Raw genomic sequence first — 10,976 nt, 5'->3', positions numbered from 1 at the left:
TCTTGATAAGGCGGGAAGAGCGAGAGAGAGTGAGAGAGAGAGAGAGAGAGGGCGCTCATCATCTTTTAATTGAGCACTTTTCGTATTTTGTTTATTTCTTACCACTTATTCAAGTGCGTTCATTAGCGCTATTTGAATAGATAAGAAACGCTGTGCTCGCCCAGCTACATATAAAGCCGCACGAGCTGCAGTCAAAGCGTTTCAGTTAGATCTTTAGATTTCAGAGCGAACGATCTGGTAGCGTATATTATTCTTTAGCTGCCGTGATAAGCGTCGCCTTTGCAGTTACATAAAACCTTAAAGTTGTGGAAAATTTCAATTCAATTCAAAGTGTACACAAAAATTCGACGGCAGAACACACAAAAAAAACAAAAACCAAACTTGCTGAGAAATGGAGGTGCCACCGCCACTTGTACTGAAGCGGGCACTTTTTGTGCCCAGCAAGACGCTGATGGGCCCGGGTCCATCCAATTGCTCGCAGCGTGTGCTGGAGGCCATGAGCAATCCGGTGCTGGGACATATGCATCCAGAGTGCCTGCAGGTTTGACTATCTTCTATACTTACTGTGCATTGTTTACGCTCCTTGTGAATTCCCATTCAGCTCTGTTTCTCCATAACCTAACTTATCCAAGGGCAGCCTGCGCTGCTTGTACTTTAACAGTCATGTTAATGTTCATGTTAAGTTGCAGTTTAGAGCTGAGCCCTTCATTAATGCTGTTTAAACTGATTGCTTAGGGCGGCAATCGCTCGAAAGTCTTGGAATATGTCGACTATTATACCCTGTCGCCCATTTGAAATAAGAGTTGCTTGGTTTTTGTGTAAATATATGTTACAGACGGAGGGCAGATTCTTGTGTGGGTTAAACACAAATCACAAATATATAAGACTATATTTTGGTATGTTGCCAAGGAATTTAGGAAATATCGTTCGCTAACGAAGTTCTTTTATGAAAAAATATTTTGTTTTTCAAGTTTTCATCATGTTTCCTAAGCATAATCAAAATCTTAATAAAATCTCTGATCTAAATAATAAAAAAATACTAAAAAAAATATATATATTAAAAACAGACTGCTTTATCATATAGTTCTATAGGAAGAACCAGGCGAAAAGTGAACTTTTCAAATTCCTTGTGATTTTCAGTTAAAAGTTTAATAATTATCCCAGCAGATCTGCAAGCCCCTTAGTCTTATGTCTAAAAGGAAGGGTATTTAAACTTCGGTGTGCCGAAGATAGGCGTTAAAGAAATAATCGAACCTAAAGTATAGAATATATAATAATAAATCAATTTTTTTTAAGGGAAATTCAAGTAAGAATTTCGAATAGTTGCCTTTAGCGAGGGCCTACTGTATGGGATAAATTGTGAGCTTACATTCGATTAAAAGAGTATTGGCTGGACTTACCGCTCGGATATAATATTTGCTTTCTTTTGCACAGATCATGGACGAGGTGAAGGAGGGCATCAAGTACATATTCCAGACGCTGAACGATGCGACAATGTGCATTAGCGGGGCGGGGCACAGCGGCATGGAGGCGGCCCTGTGCAATCTGATCGAGGAGGACGATGTCGTCCTGATGGGCATCACCGGCGTTTGGGGCCATCGGGCGGCCGATATGGCGCGTCGCTATGGCGCCGACGTACGCTATGTGGAGGCCAGCTTTGGGCGTGCTCTCACATTGGAGGAGATACGTTTCGCGTTCGATACACACAAGCCGCGCGTCTTTTTCGTGACGCAGGGCGACTCCTCGACGGGCATCCTGCAGCGGCATATATGCGAAATTGGCGAACTGTGCCGGCAGCACGATTGCTTCTTGGTCGTCGATGTGGTTGCCTCTTTGGGCGGCACCGATTTCCTGATGGACGAATGGAAAGTGGATGTGGCATATACGGGCTCACAGAAGGCATTGGGCGGCCCGGCCGGCCTGACGCCCATCTCGTTCAGCAAACGCGCCCTGACCCACATCAGGCAGCGCAAATCCAAGCCGAAGGTCTACTATTTCGATATACTGCTGATCGGGCAATATTGGGGCTGCTATGGAACGCCGCGCATCTATCATCACACAATATCCGCCACACTGTTGTACGGCCTGCGCGAGGCACTGGCCCACTTCTGTGCGATGGGGCTGAAGAAGGTGGTGCAGCGGCATCAGGAGTGCTCGAATCGCCTCCAGCTGGGCATCGAGGAGCTGGGCCTGGAAATGTTTGTGCAGCACGAGCCGGACCGCCTGCCCACGGTCAATACAATTAAAGTGCCCTTTGGCGTCGACTGGAAGAAGGTCGCCGATTATGCGATGCGCAAGTGCGTCCTCACCCGGACACTCGGGACTCTTTGACATCTAATCTAATCTAAATCATATTTTCCATTTTCGATTTTGCAGATATAATCTGGAAATTAGCGGCGGCCTGGGCCCCACTGTCGAGCATGTCTTTCGTATTGGCCTGATGGGCGAGAATGCCACACTGGAGAAAGTCGATATGGTGCTCAGCATCTTGAATGAGGCCATCCAGAGCATCAAATTGCGAGCAGTCAAAGCGGAACGCTCCAAAATATGATAATACTATAACTAACTATGCAAGCTGGCACTATTTTACTTTTCTATGTTGCATATTGAAAATAATTTTCAAATAAAACAATCTATAAATTTAACATTAAACAGCGCAACGAAAACTAATTGCATTTGAATCTAGGCGCGCATTTAACGGCAACTGCTCAACCCATGTTAAGTTAACAAAAATACTGTTGAGCGTATTGCTGCACATTTAACATACTTTCGTGCCTTTTGTCAGCTAAGAAATTAAACTATGCAGGCCGGCACTTTAAGTTTACACTTATTCAAGTTGCAAATTCATTTAAAAGAATACATCAAGTAAATATACAACAATTTCCAACTTGAACTCAAGTGCTTAATGAAATGTAAGACTCAAAAAGGCACTGTTAACTATTTGGTTTGCTGCACACTTGCATAGTTTTACAACACTCGAATGACATAAAAATTCGCCATGTTTGCCGGGCCTGTTCAGTTTTGTCTTTTGGCAATAACAAAAAATTGTAAAGAAATAAATGACTTATAAGTTTATTGAATGGGCCAAGCAAAGACTTGGCCCGTTCAAGCGGCACTAGCACTCTGAATATACATCTAGAGAAAAAAAATAGTTAAAAATTGTACACTTAAATGTTTATTTGTTGTTGTTGTTGTATGGGATCAACTCTCTACTTGAATCGACGTCCATTTGCTTTTAGGCATACAATAGTTGCTGCGCGCATCTGGCTAAACCTAACCCTGCTTCTGGGCCAATTCACGAGCCTTGGCACGCTCCAGCTTGGCGATGCGAGCCAAACTCTTTGAGCCGAGAATACCACCGCCCCAGTGACGACGGATCTCCTCGTGGCGCTCATTGAAGTTGGTCTTAACAGCCTCCAGCACCTTGCCAAAGTTGGCCTTGTCGTTGTTCTCAACGCTGGTCAGGGCCAGAGCGGTGCAGGTCTTGCGGCGCACCAGACGGCCCAAACGTGCCTTGCCCTTCACAATGCAATATGGAACACCCATTTTGCGGCACAAGGCGGGCAGGAAGAGCACCAACTGCAAGAAAGATCAGAAACGTTTAGGCTTTTGTTCTCAAGTCAACTGCAACACGTGCTCAATGGGCGAGATGGGGGTTCGGGGGTCTTGTTGCAGACAAATTCTCAGCTGTCAATTTACCACAGACAACGTCTGAATAAACGTTTCAGTTGAAGAAATTCAATTAACATCATGGAATGTGCGCAACTTGGTGGGGAGGGGGGGCTTACAAATGATGGGGACGAACGTTTACCTCTAGAGGATCGACATCGTGAGCGATGACAACCAGCTGAGCTTTCTTCTGCTCGATGAGCTTGGTGACGGTATTGGTGCCGGCTGACACGAAGCTGGGCTTCTTCTTGGGCTCCACTTCCTTGCCCTTGGCCTTGGCCTCGGCCAGTTTCTTTAGGCGCTGCTTCTTGGCCAACGGCGACTCTGGACGATATTTCTCCAGCAGCTTGAATAGCTTGACAGCTGTCGTCTTGTCCAGGGTCTGGCTGAACTGGTTAATTGGTGGCGGCACCTTCAGACGCTTCTGCAGCACAGCCTTTTGGCGCTGAACGCGAATGTATTTGGGCCAACGCACAAAACGCGACAAATCACGTTTGGGCTGAACATTTTGGCCTGCAAATTGAAGTTTCATTAATGTGAGTACAATTCTAGGCATTAGCCATAGGTGAAGAAGCACTTACCAATGCCAAAGTTCTTGGGACGCTTCTCGAAGAGCTGGTTGACAACTTTCTTGACCACGGGCTTCTTCACAGCCAATGGGGCTGGGGCCACCTTCTTGGTCACTGGCTTCTTCTTTGGCCTGGGCTGTAACATGCATGAAATTGATTCAGTTTAATACAACACGGCCATACGACATATATATTTATTGGTATATGTGCATATTGGTTACACTTGTATGGGGGCACAAACACAAAACAAAACACAAATAAAAAAAATTGCATAAAAAAAATGGAAATCAAAATAATTCACGGCACGATACGTTTGGCACTTTAAATGTTTGGTTAATTTGGTTGGGTAGCATTGTTTACCTTCTTAACAACCATTTTCACACAGTTTTATTTAACGATGCTAACAAAAAAAGCAGATTAATTTGCGGGTCGTTTAAAAAGACCAGCTTTACGTCTGCCCGTCAGAAAGGTAAAGGAATGGCGTGAGCGGCGGAAGTTGCTTGCTTGTCAAAGTTGACATTTGCCAGTAACAGGGTTGCATTTATCAACAGTTTATACGCATCGGCCAATAGATGGCGCACGCAGAGTTGCATGCCATAGCTTTCGATATGTCAATTTTCGATATACTCACTGCAATGTGACCGTAGGCGATAAGTATGAAAATACCAATATCTACTGCTAAAACTACTAAAATTAAATGTTGTACAGTGAAATACGTGCACACTTCCACAACTCTAATTTATTCTACCTGTTGCATTACCATTTGCGCTTGCGCCCAAATGTTAAAATTAGCATATAAATTAATTAAAGTTCAACTGAAATTTTGTTTTCGTTATTGTGCTGTGCAAGTGGTGCATTTGAACAAAACATAAAGTGCAGCAAAAGGTACTGATTGACATGGTGCTGCAATGCACACCTCCCCTGCCCAGGCAGGGCCACCATTTTTAATTTCTTTGTTTATTTTGTGTTCCATCTTCGTCGCAGTGTCAGCAACGATCGCAGCCGAATTTGAATGCATAAACAGAGAACGAGAACGTGAATAAAAACGAAAACGCAAACGAAAACCATAAACAAAACGCTAATGAAATCATGAAATGAAGAAAATAACAACAATAGTTTAAAGAAATGAAAATGAAGTGAGTGCTAAATATCACAAAATATGGCCAGCAACGGGGCTGGTGGCGGTGCTGCTGCTGGCGGCGGAGGAGGAGGAGGAGGAGGAGGAGGTGGCGGCGGCGGTGGCGGTGGCGGAACAGGCATCAATAACACGCACGCCGTTTGCGTCTGGGAGTTTGAGTCGCGCGGCGGCAAATGGTTGCCCTATTCGCCGGCCGTGTCACAGCATTTGGAGCGTGCGCATGTCAAGAAATTGACGCGGGTCATGCTCAGCGATGCAGATCCCAGCCTGGAGCAATACTATGTCAATGTACGCACCATGACCCAGGAGTCGGATACCGAATCGGAGGCGGGCCTGCTGACAATCGGGGTGCGGCGCATGCTCTATGCGCCCAGCAGTCCGGCGGGCAAGGGCACCAAGTGGGAATGGTCTGGCGGCAGTGCGGACAGCAATTGCGATTGGCGGCCATACAACATGCACGTGCAGTGCATCATTGAGGATGCGTGGGCGCGTGTAAGTACTCACAGCTGAAACGGCCAACCATCGGCCAACCAACCAACATATCATTTTAAACAATATTCCTTTTTTTGTGCAGGGCGAACAAACATTGGATCTGTGCCAAACGAACATCAGCCTGCCCTATACCATTAACTTTTGCAATTTAACGCAAATGCGCCAGCCGAGCGGTCCATTGCGCAGCATACGCCGCACACAGCAGGCGCCCTATCCGCTGGTCAAGCTGACGCCGCAACAGGCGCTGCAGCTGAAGGGCAATGGGCATGACTACGCGGCCAATCATCATCAGCAGCAGCGCAACAATACGCTGCCCAAAATGGGCGCCATGCTGCCGCCTATGCATCGCCAGCAGCATCCGTTGCCCATGCCCGTGAGCAATGGACATCACCAGCAGAAGCAGCAACAGCAGCAACACCAACAACATCAGCAGCATCAGCAGCATCAGCAGCAACTGCAGCAACTGCAGAAACATTCACATGCACAACATGCACAACATGCACAACAGCAGCGCAAGCCGCACAAGAAGCACAGCGAGATTTCGACCACGAATCTGCGCCAGATACTGAACAATCTGAACATATTTGGCAGCAGCACCAAGCACAGCAGCAGCAGCCACAGCAGCAGCAACTGCAGCGGCAATCATCTGGCGACGGCAACAGCGGCCAGCAGCTGTGCCTCAAATGTGGTCGGGTCAACGCTGCACTTGATGCAGCATCAGCATCAGCATCAGGCGCACTTCTCGCACAGCAGCAAAAGCATGTTGACCTCGTCGATGAACAGCCATCATAGCCGCTGCTCGGAGGGCTCATTGCAGTCGCAGCGTAGCAGCCGCATGGGATCGCATCGTTCGCGTTCGCGCACGCGTGCCTCGGATACGGACACGAACAGCGTTAAGTCGCATCGCCGCCGGCCGAGCGTGGATACCGTCTCCACGTATCTCAGCCATGAGAGCAAGGAGAGCCTGCGCAGCCGTAATTTTGCCATATCTGTGAACGATCTGCTCGACTGTTCGCTGGGCAGTGATGAGGTGTTTGTGCCATCGCTGCCGCCATCGTCGCTGGGCGAACGTGCGCCGGTGCCGCCGCCACTGCCCATGCCGCATCATCATCAGCAGCATCAGCAGCATCAGCAGCAACAGCAGCAGCATCAGCAGCAACAGCAGCAACAGCAGCAGCAACAGCAGCAACAACAGCAGCAGCAATCAATCGCTGGTTCGATTGTGGGCGTGGACCCGGCCAGCGACATGATATCGCGCTTTGTGAAGGTCGTTGAGCCGCCGCTGTGGCCGAACGCACAGCCCTGCCCCATGTGCATGGAGGAGCTGGTGCACTCGGCACAGAATCCTGCCATATCGCTAAGTCGCTGCCAGCATTTGATGCATCTGCAGTGCCTCAATGGCATGATCATAGCACAGCAGAATGAGCTAAACAAGGTGACTATAAGATTGTGGCCGCTAGTTGGACCTAGTTTAAGAATGTAACCAAAGGAAAGACAAACGTCTTGAGTTCTCTATATGTGAATAGTGTCAAGTAGGTGGCCAGTAAATGCCAATTGGATGGCAAAGATCGAATCTTCCCCTGTTGTTGTTGTTATATTTCAATCATGCTAGCTCGCTCTTAATTATGCCAACTCTCTTGCAGCAAAACCTATTCATCGAGTGTCCCGTTTGTGGCATTGTCTATGGCGAGAAGGTGGGCAATCAGCCCATTGGCACCATGTCCTGGAGCATCATAAGCAAAAGTTTGCCCGGCCACGAGGGCCAGAATACCATACAGATTGTATACGAGTGAGTAGATTGGCCATAAGGCATCCACCTTTACGCTCTAACCACTCTCTCTCTCTCTCTCTCTCTCTCTCTCGCTCTCGCTTGCAGCATTGCGTCGGGCCTGCAAACCGCTGAGCATCCGCATCCGGGACGCGCCTTTTTCGCCGTTGGATTTCCGCGCATCTGCTATTTGCCAGACTGTCCGCTGGGGCGCAAAGTGTTGCGCTTCCTGAAGATCGCCTTCGATCGACGTTTGCTGTTTTCGATTGGACGTTCGGTGACCACCGGGCGTGAGGATGTGGTCATTTGGAATAGCGTCGATCATAAGACACAGTTCAATATGTTCCCAGATCCCACCTACTTGCAGCGCACCATGCAGCAGCTGGTGCATCTGGGCGTTACGGATTGAATTACCCGCTCGCTGCCGACTTAATTCATAGTTTCTCTCGCTTCCATGTCTCTTTTTAAGCAAACAAAAAATCTCCATGTGTGTGCAATTTTATTAGAGTGTTCGTTTTCGTTTTCGTTTTAATTTAATTTTGATTTTTTTTTTTTTAATTCGTGTATACATTGTATGTGTCCGCCAGCGTTCGAGCTGCTCGAACCCTAAACAAACAACAAACAACTGCAAATGCAATTTCCATTTACATTTCTTCATTTATTAAGACGGAACTGTTCTTCCATTTGTAGACGTTAAGCAAATGTATTCTGTATTGTATTTAGAAATCGTATACACACATGCATATATATTTATATATATATATTGTCTATAAGGCCATACTTAACTCTCCACTGTATTGCCACACTAGAAATTTTCGACAATCTAAAGACACCTACTAGTATTAGTTAGTATCTTATAATGTAGCATAACTAAGCATTATTTAAGCGTTAAGCTGTGCCAAAATTCTCAATTGTCAAATGTTTCTCATTTCCATTGAATCGCATTTAACACGCATCTCAGTTCAGTTTAGTTTTGTATCCATCAGCCATAGCATATTACTTGAGAGTATTGGTTAAAGGCCCTTTTTAATGTGAATCTTTATTGTATTCAAAACAACATATGAATCATTTAGAATATCAAGAAAACTGATACGCTTTCCATTCAAATCATTCGTATGTTAATTGCATTTGTTCTGGCTTTATTTTTGTGATTTTACTTGAAATAGTTTTTGATTCATTAATTCTTGCACTCATAACTCATACAGTCATGTATCATTCAAAGCATTCGAATCAATAATTTTGTGTTCGATTCATTTTATTTTTGTAATTGCCATTCGATTGAATTTGTTGTAAAGATTTCATTTGTAAATTGTAGCTCATTTGAATGATAATTTTATTTAGCTCTAATTCGAAATCTTTAAATTATTTTCACTTGTGGTTTTATTTAGATATTTGAATTTGTAATAATTTCCACCAAAATTGAAGCCTTTGGCTAATTCTAAATCCAATTGTGATTCATTTTGTTTTTGATTCCATTCATTTGATTCATTCAACTCGATTCGTATGAACACTCCAGAGGCCACTTCTAATCTTTCTCATTTTTTTTTTTTGTTTTAGGTCATTTCGATTTGCAATTTGTAATTGTTTTTTATTTTAGTTTATTTGTTCAGTTTTTCAAACTATTAGTAACTAATACTTTACACACACACACACACACACGCATACATATATTCATTATACATACATAGCTCTATGTATACTATTATATATTCGCACACATTATATGATATATACATATATATAGTTTTTTTTTTCAATTGTTGCTTTCATATTGATATCATCTCGACGACATTCTCGAACATACGATACGATATATACTATACATATATATATATATATATATATATATAGTATACTATATATAGAGACAGCTATTGGGCATGCCCGGTTTATAATATAACTAAGTTGTATTTAGCACTGATTAGTTGTTAGTTAAACACATTGCGTAAACTGCATTCAGTATGGCATTAACTTAGCTATTAACTATAAAAGATTCTATACAAATTTATTCCCTATTGTATACCTAGTTTAAATAAAAAAACCAGCAAAAATGTTTTCAAAATAATCATCTGTACAAATGGCATCTAGAGATGGACGCGTTTTAGAATATTATTTCAAGCGTTCACTTCATTTCGGGACCAAATGCTGATCAAGGAGCATCTTATAGTTCTTTTTCGAAAGTCGATGAAAATTGATTAAAGATCTTATGTAAATATATGCATAAGCATCTCTGACCCCATAAAGAGCCATAAACTGAGTGGATCTAGCTTTGGTCGTCTGTCGATAACTTCTCGCATTCACATACTATCGATAAATATCGGTTTTGGAAAATGATTCTAAGAGCTAGAAACTTTTATGTGTTGAGTCCCGCAGATTATGCAGAGCCTAAGAGTATACATATGTATGTATATATTCTTGATCAGAGCGACAGTCTAAGGCCGTCTGCAAAAGCTAAAGAGTTCAAACCTTGATTAAGGCTCGATATCTGCTCGCATTTACAAAGTATCGATAAATATCGATTTTGGGTAACGATTTTGTAAGCTTTGTTAAAGCTATAGACACATCAATTTGCGTGTTGGCTCTCGCCAGGTCTGCGCAGCTTAAGGGTATATATATTCTTGATCAGAGCCACAATCTGAGTCGATAGCTAGCTATGGCCGTCTGTTCGTCTGCAAATGCTAGAGACTTGAAGTTACTCTCGATAACTGCTTGCATTCACATAATATCGATAAATATCGATTTTGAGAAATGATTCCTTAAGCATAACTCGAAGAAGAACTAGAGCAATCTAACCTTTTTTCGATATCTGCTCGCTCTCTCAACATATCGATAAATATCGATTTTGGCAAATGATAAGGAAATCACAAGAGCTACAGACACATATTTCTGGTGTGCATGCTCTCGCATAGTATGTACACTTAAGGGATATTTCAGATTTTTGGATACCTCCACCCATTTTTCCCAGTTTTAAAGGCTAGAGTCTTGCGTTTAGGTATATAGACGTTACTTGGGGCCATATGCAAGTCCTGAAAGTTTCTGAAAGATCGCACTATATCGCAGTTAACCAACTATGCTGCGTATGTGTGTGTGTGTGTGTGTGTGAAGCTGATAACGTCAGCGCCGGCTCCAAGTTCTGGGCATGTCGCTTGTTATTCTTTTGGGCTATCGTGTCACGCTGGAAAGCACGACACGACACGACGCGACACGAGGCTCATCTCCATTTGGAATGCACACACAAATGGAATTCAAATCAACTGCATTTTAATTACGCAATTGTTGTTGTTGCTGCTGCTGTTGTTGTTGTTGTTGCTGCTGTTGTTGTTGTTGTTGTTGCTGTTGC

General features: G+C 44.0%; 3 protein-coding genes across 3 annotated transcripts; 2 read left to right on the top strand and 1 right to left on the bottom strand.

The window, feature by feature from the left end:
- The first annotated feature begins 209 nt into the window (after positions 1-209).
- Positions 210-2,652, top strand: Agxt (Alanine-glyoxylate aminotransferase). The gene is made up of 3 exons (XM_064680354.1): positions 210-541; positions 1,435-2,297; positions 2,377-2,652. Exons 1-3 carry the CDS (start codon positions 392-394, stop codon positions 2,549-2,551), a joined length of 1,188 nt encoding a protein of 395 aa, XP_064536424.1. The 5' UTR covers positions 210-391; the 3' UTR covers positions 2,552-2,652.
- Positions 2,653-3,159: 507 nt separating this feature from the next.
- RpL7A (ribosomal protein L7A) lies at positions 3,160-4,752 on the bottom strand. The gene is made up of 4 exons (XM_064680358.1): positions 4,599-4,752; positions 4,251-4,374; positions 3,812-4,182; positions 3,160-3,579 (listed from the first exon to the last, which is right to left on the bottom strand). Exons 1-4 carry the CDS (start codon positions 4,611-4,613, stop codon positions 3,274-3,276), a joined length of 816 nt encoding a protein of 271 aa, XP_064536428.1. The 5' UTR covers positions 4,614-4,752; the 3' UTR covers positions 3,160-3,273.
- Positions 4,753-5,445: 693 nt separating this feature from the next.
- On the top strand, positions 5,446-8,047 carry dx (deltex; the record flags this gene model as incomplete). Its single annotated transcript, XM_064680214.1, has 4 exons — positions 5,446-5,868; positions 5,951-7,303; positions 7,512-7,657; positions 7,745-8,047. Coding segments are annotated over 4 exons (2,223 nt in total), but the record flags the coding sequence as incomplete, so codon positions are not given.
- Between the last annotated feature and the right edge of the window lie 2,929 nt (positions 8,048-10,976).

Source organism: Drosophila montana, unplaced genomic scaffold, assembly GCF_035044405.1.
Source record: "Drosophila montana isolate Dmon_TW-CO22-7 unplaced genomic scaffold, ASM3504440v1 contig_2106_1, whole genome shotgun sequence".
Classification (NCBI taxonomy): domain Eukaryota; kingdom Metazoa; phylum Arthropoda; class Insecta; order Diptera; family Drosophilidae; genus Drosophila; species Drosophila montana.
The sequence above is the reverse complement of the archived record's forward strand: the minus strand, read 5'-3'. Positions and strand labels throughout refer to the sequence as shown.

Bases quoted from the DNA above. Each gene is read 5' to 3' on its own strand.
- RpL7A (XM_064680358.1), bottom strand. The intron at 4,183-4,250 runs GTAAGTGCTTCT...TTCAATTTGCAG, and splicing joins TCCCAAGAACTTTGGCATTG to GCCAAAATGTTCAGCCCAAA. The intron at 3,580-3,811 runs GTAAACGTTCGT...TCTTTCTTGCAG, and splicing joins ACGATGTCGATCCTCTAGAG to TTGGTGCTCTTCCTGCCCGC.
- Agxt (XM_064680354.1), top strand. From the start codon at position 392: ATGGAGGTGCCACCGCCACTTGTACTGAAGCGGGCACTTTTTGTGCCC. The intron at 542-1,434 runs GTTTGACTATCT...TCTTTTGCACAG, and splicing joins TGCATCCAGAGTGCCTGCAG to ATCATGGACGAGGTGAAGGA. The intron at 2,298-2,376 runs GTGCGTCCTCAC...TCGATTTTGCAG, and splicing joins GCCGATTATGCGATGCGCAA to ATATAATCTGGAAATTAGCG.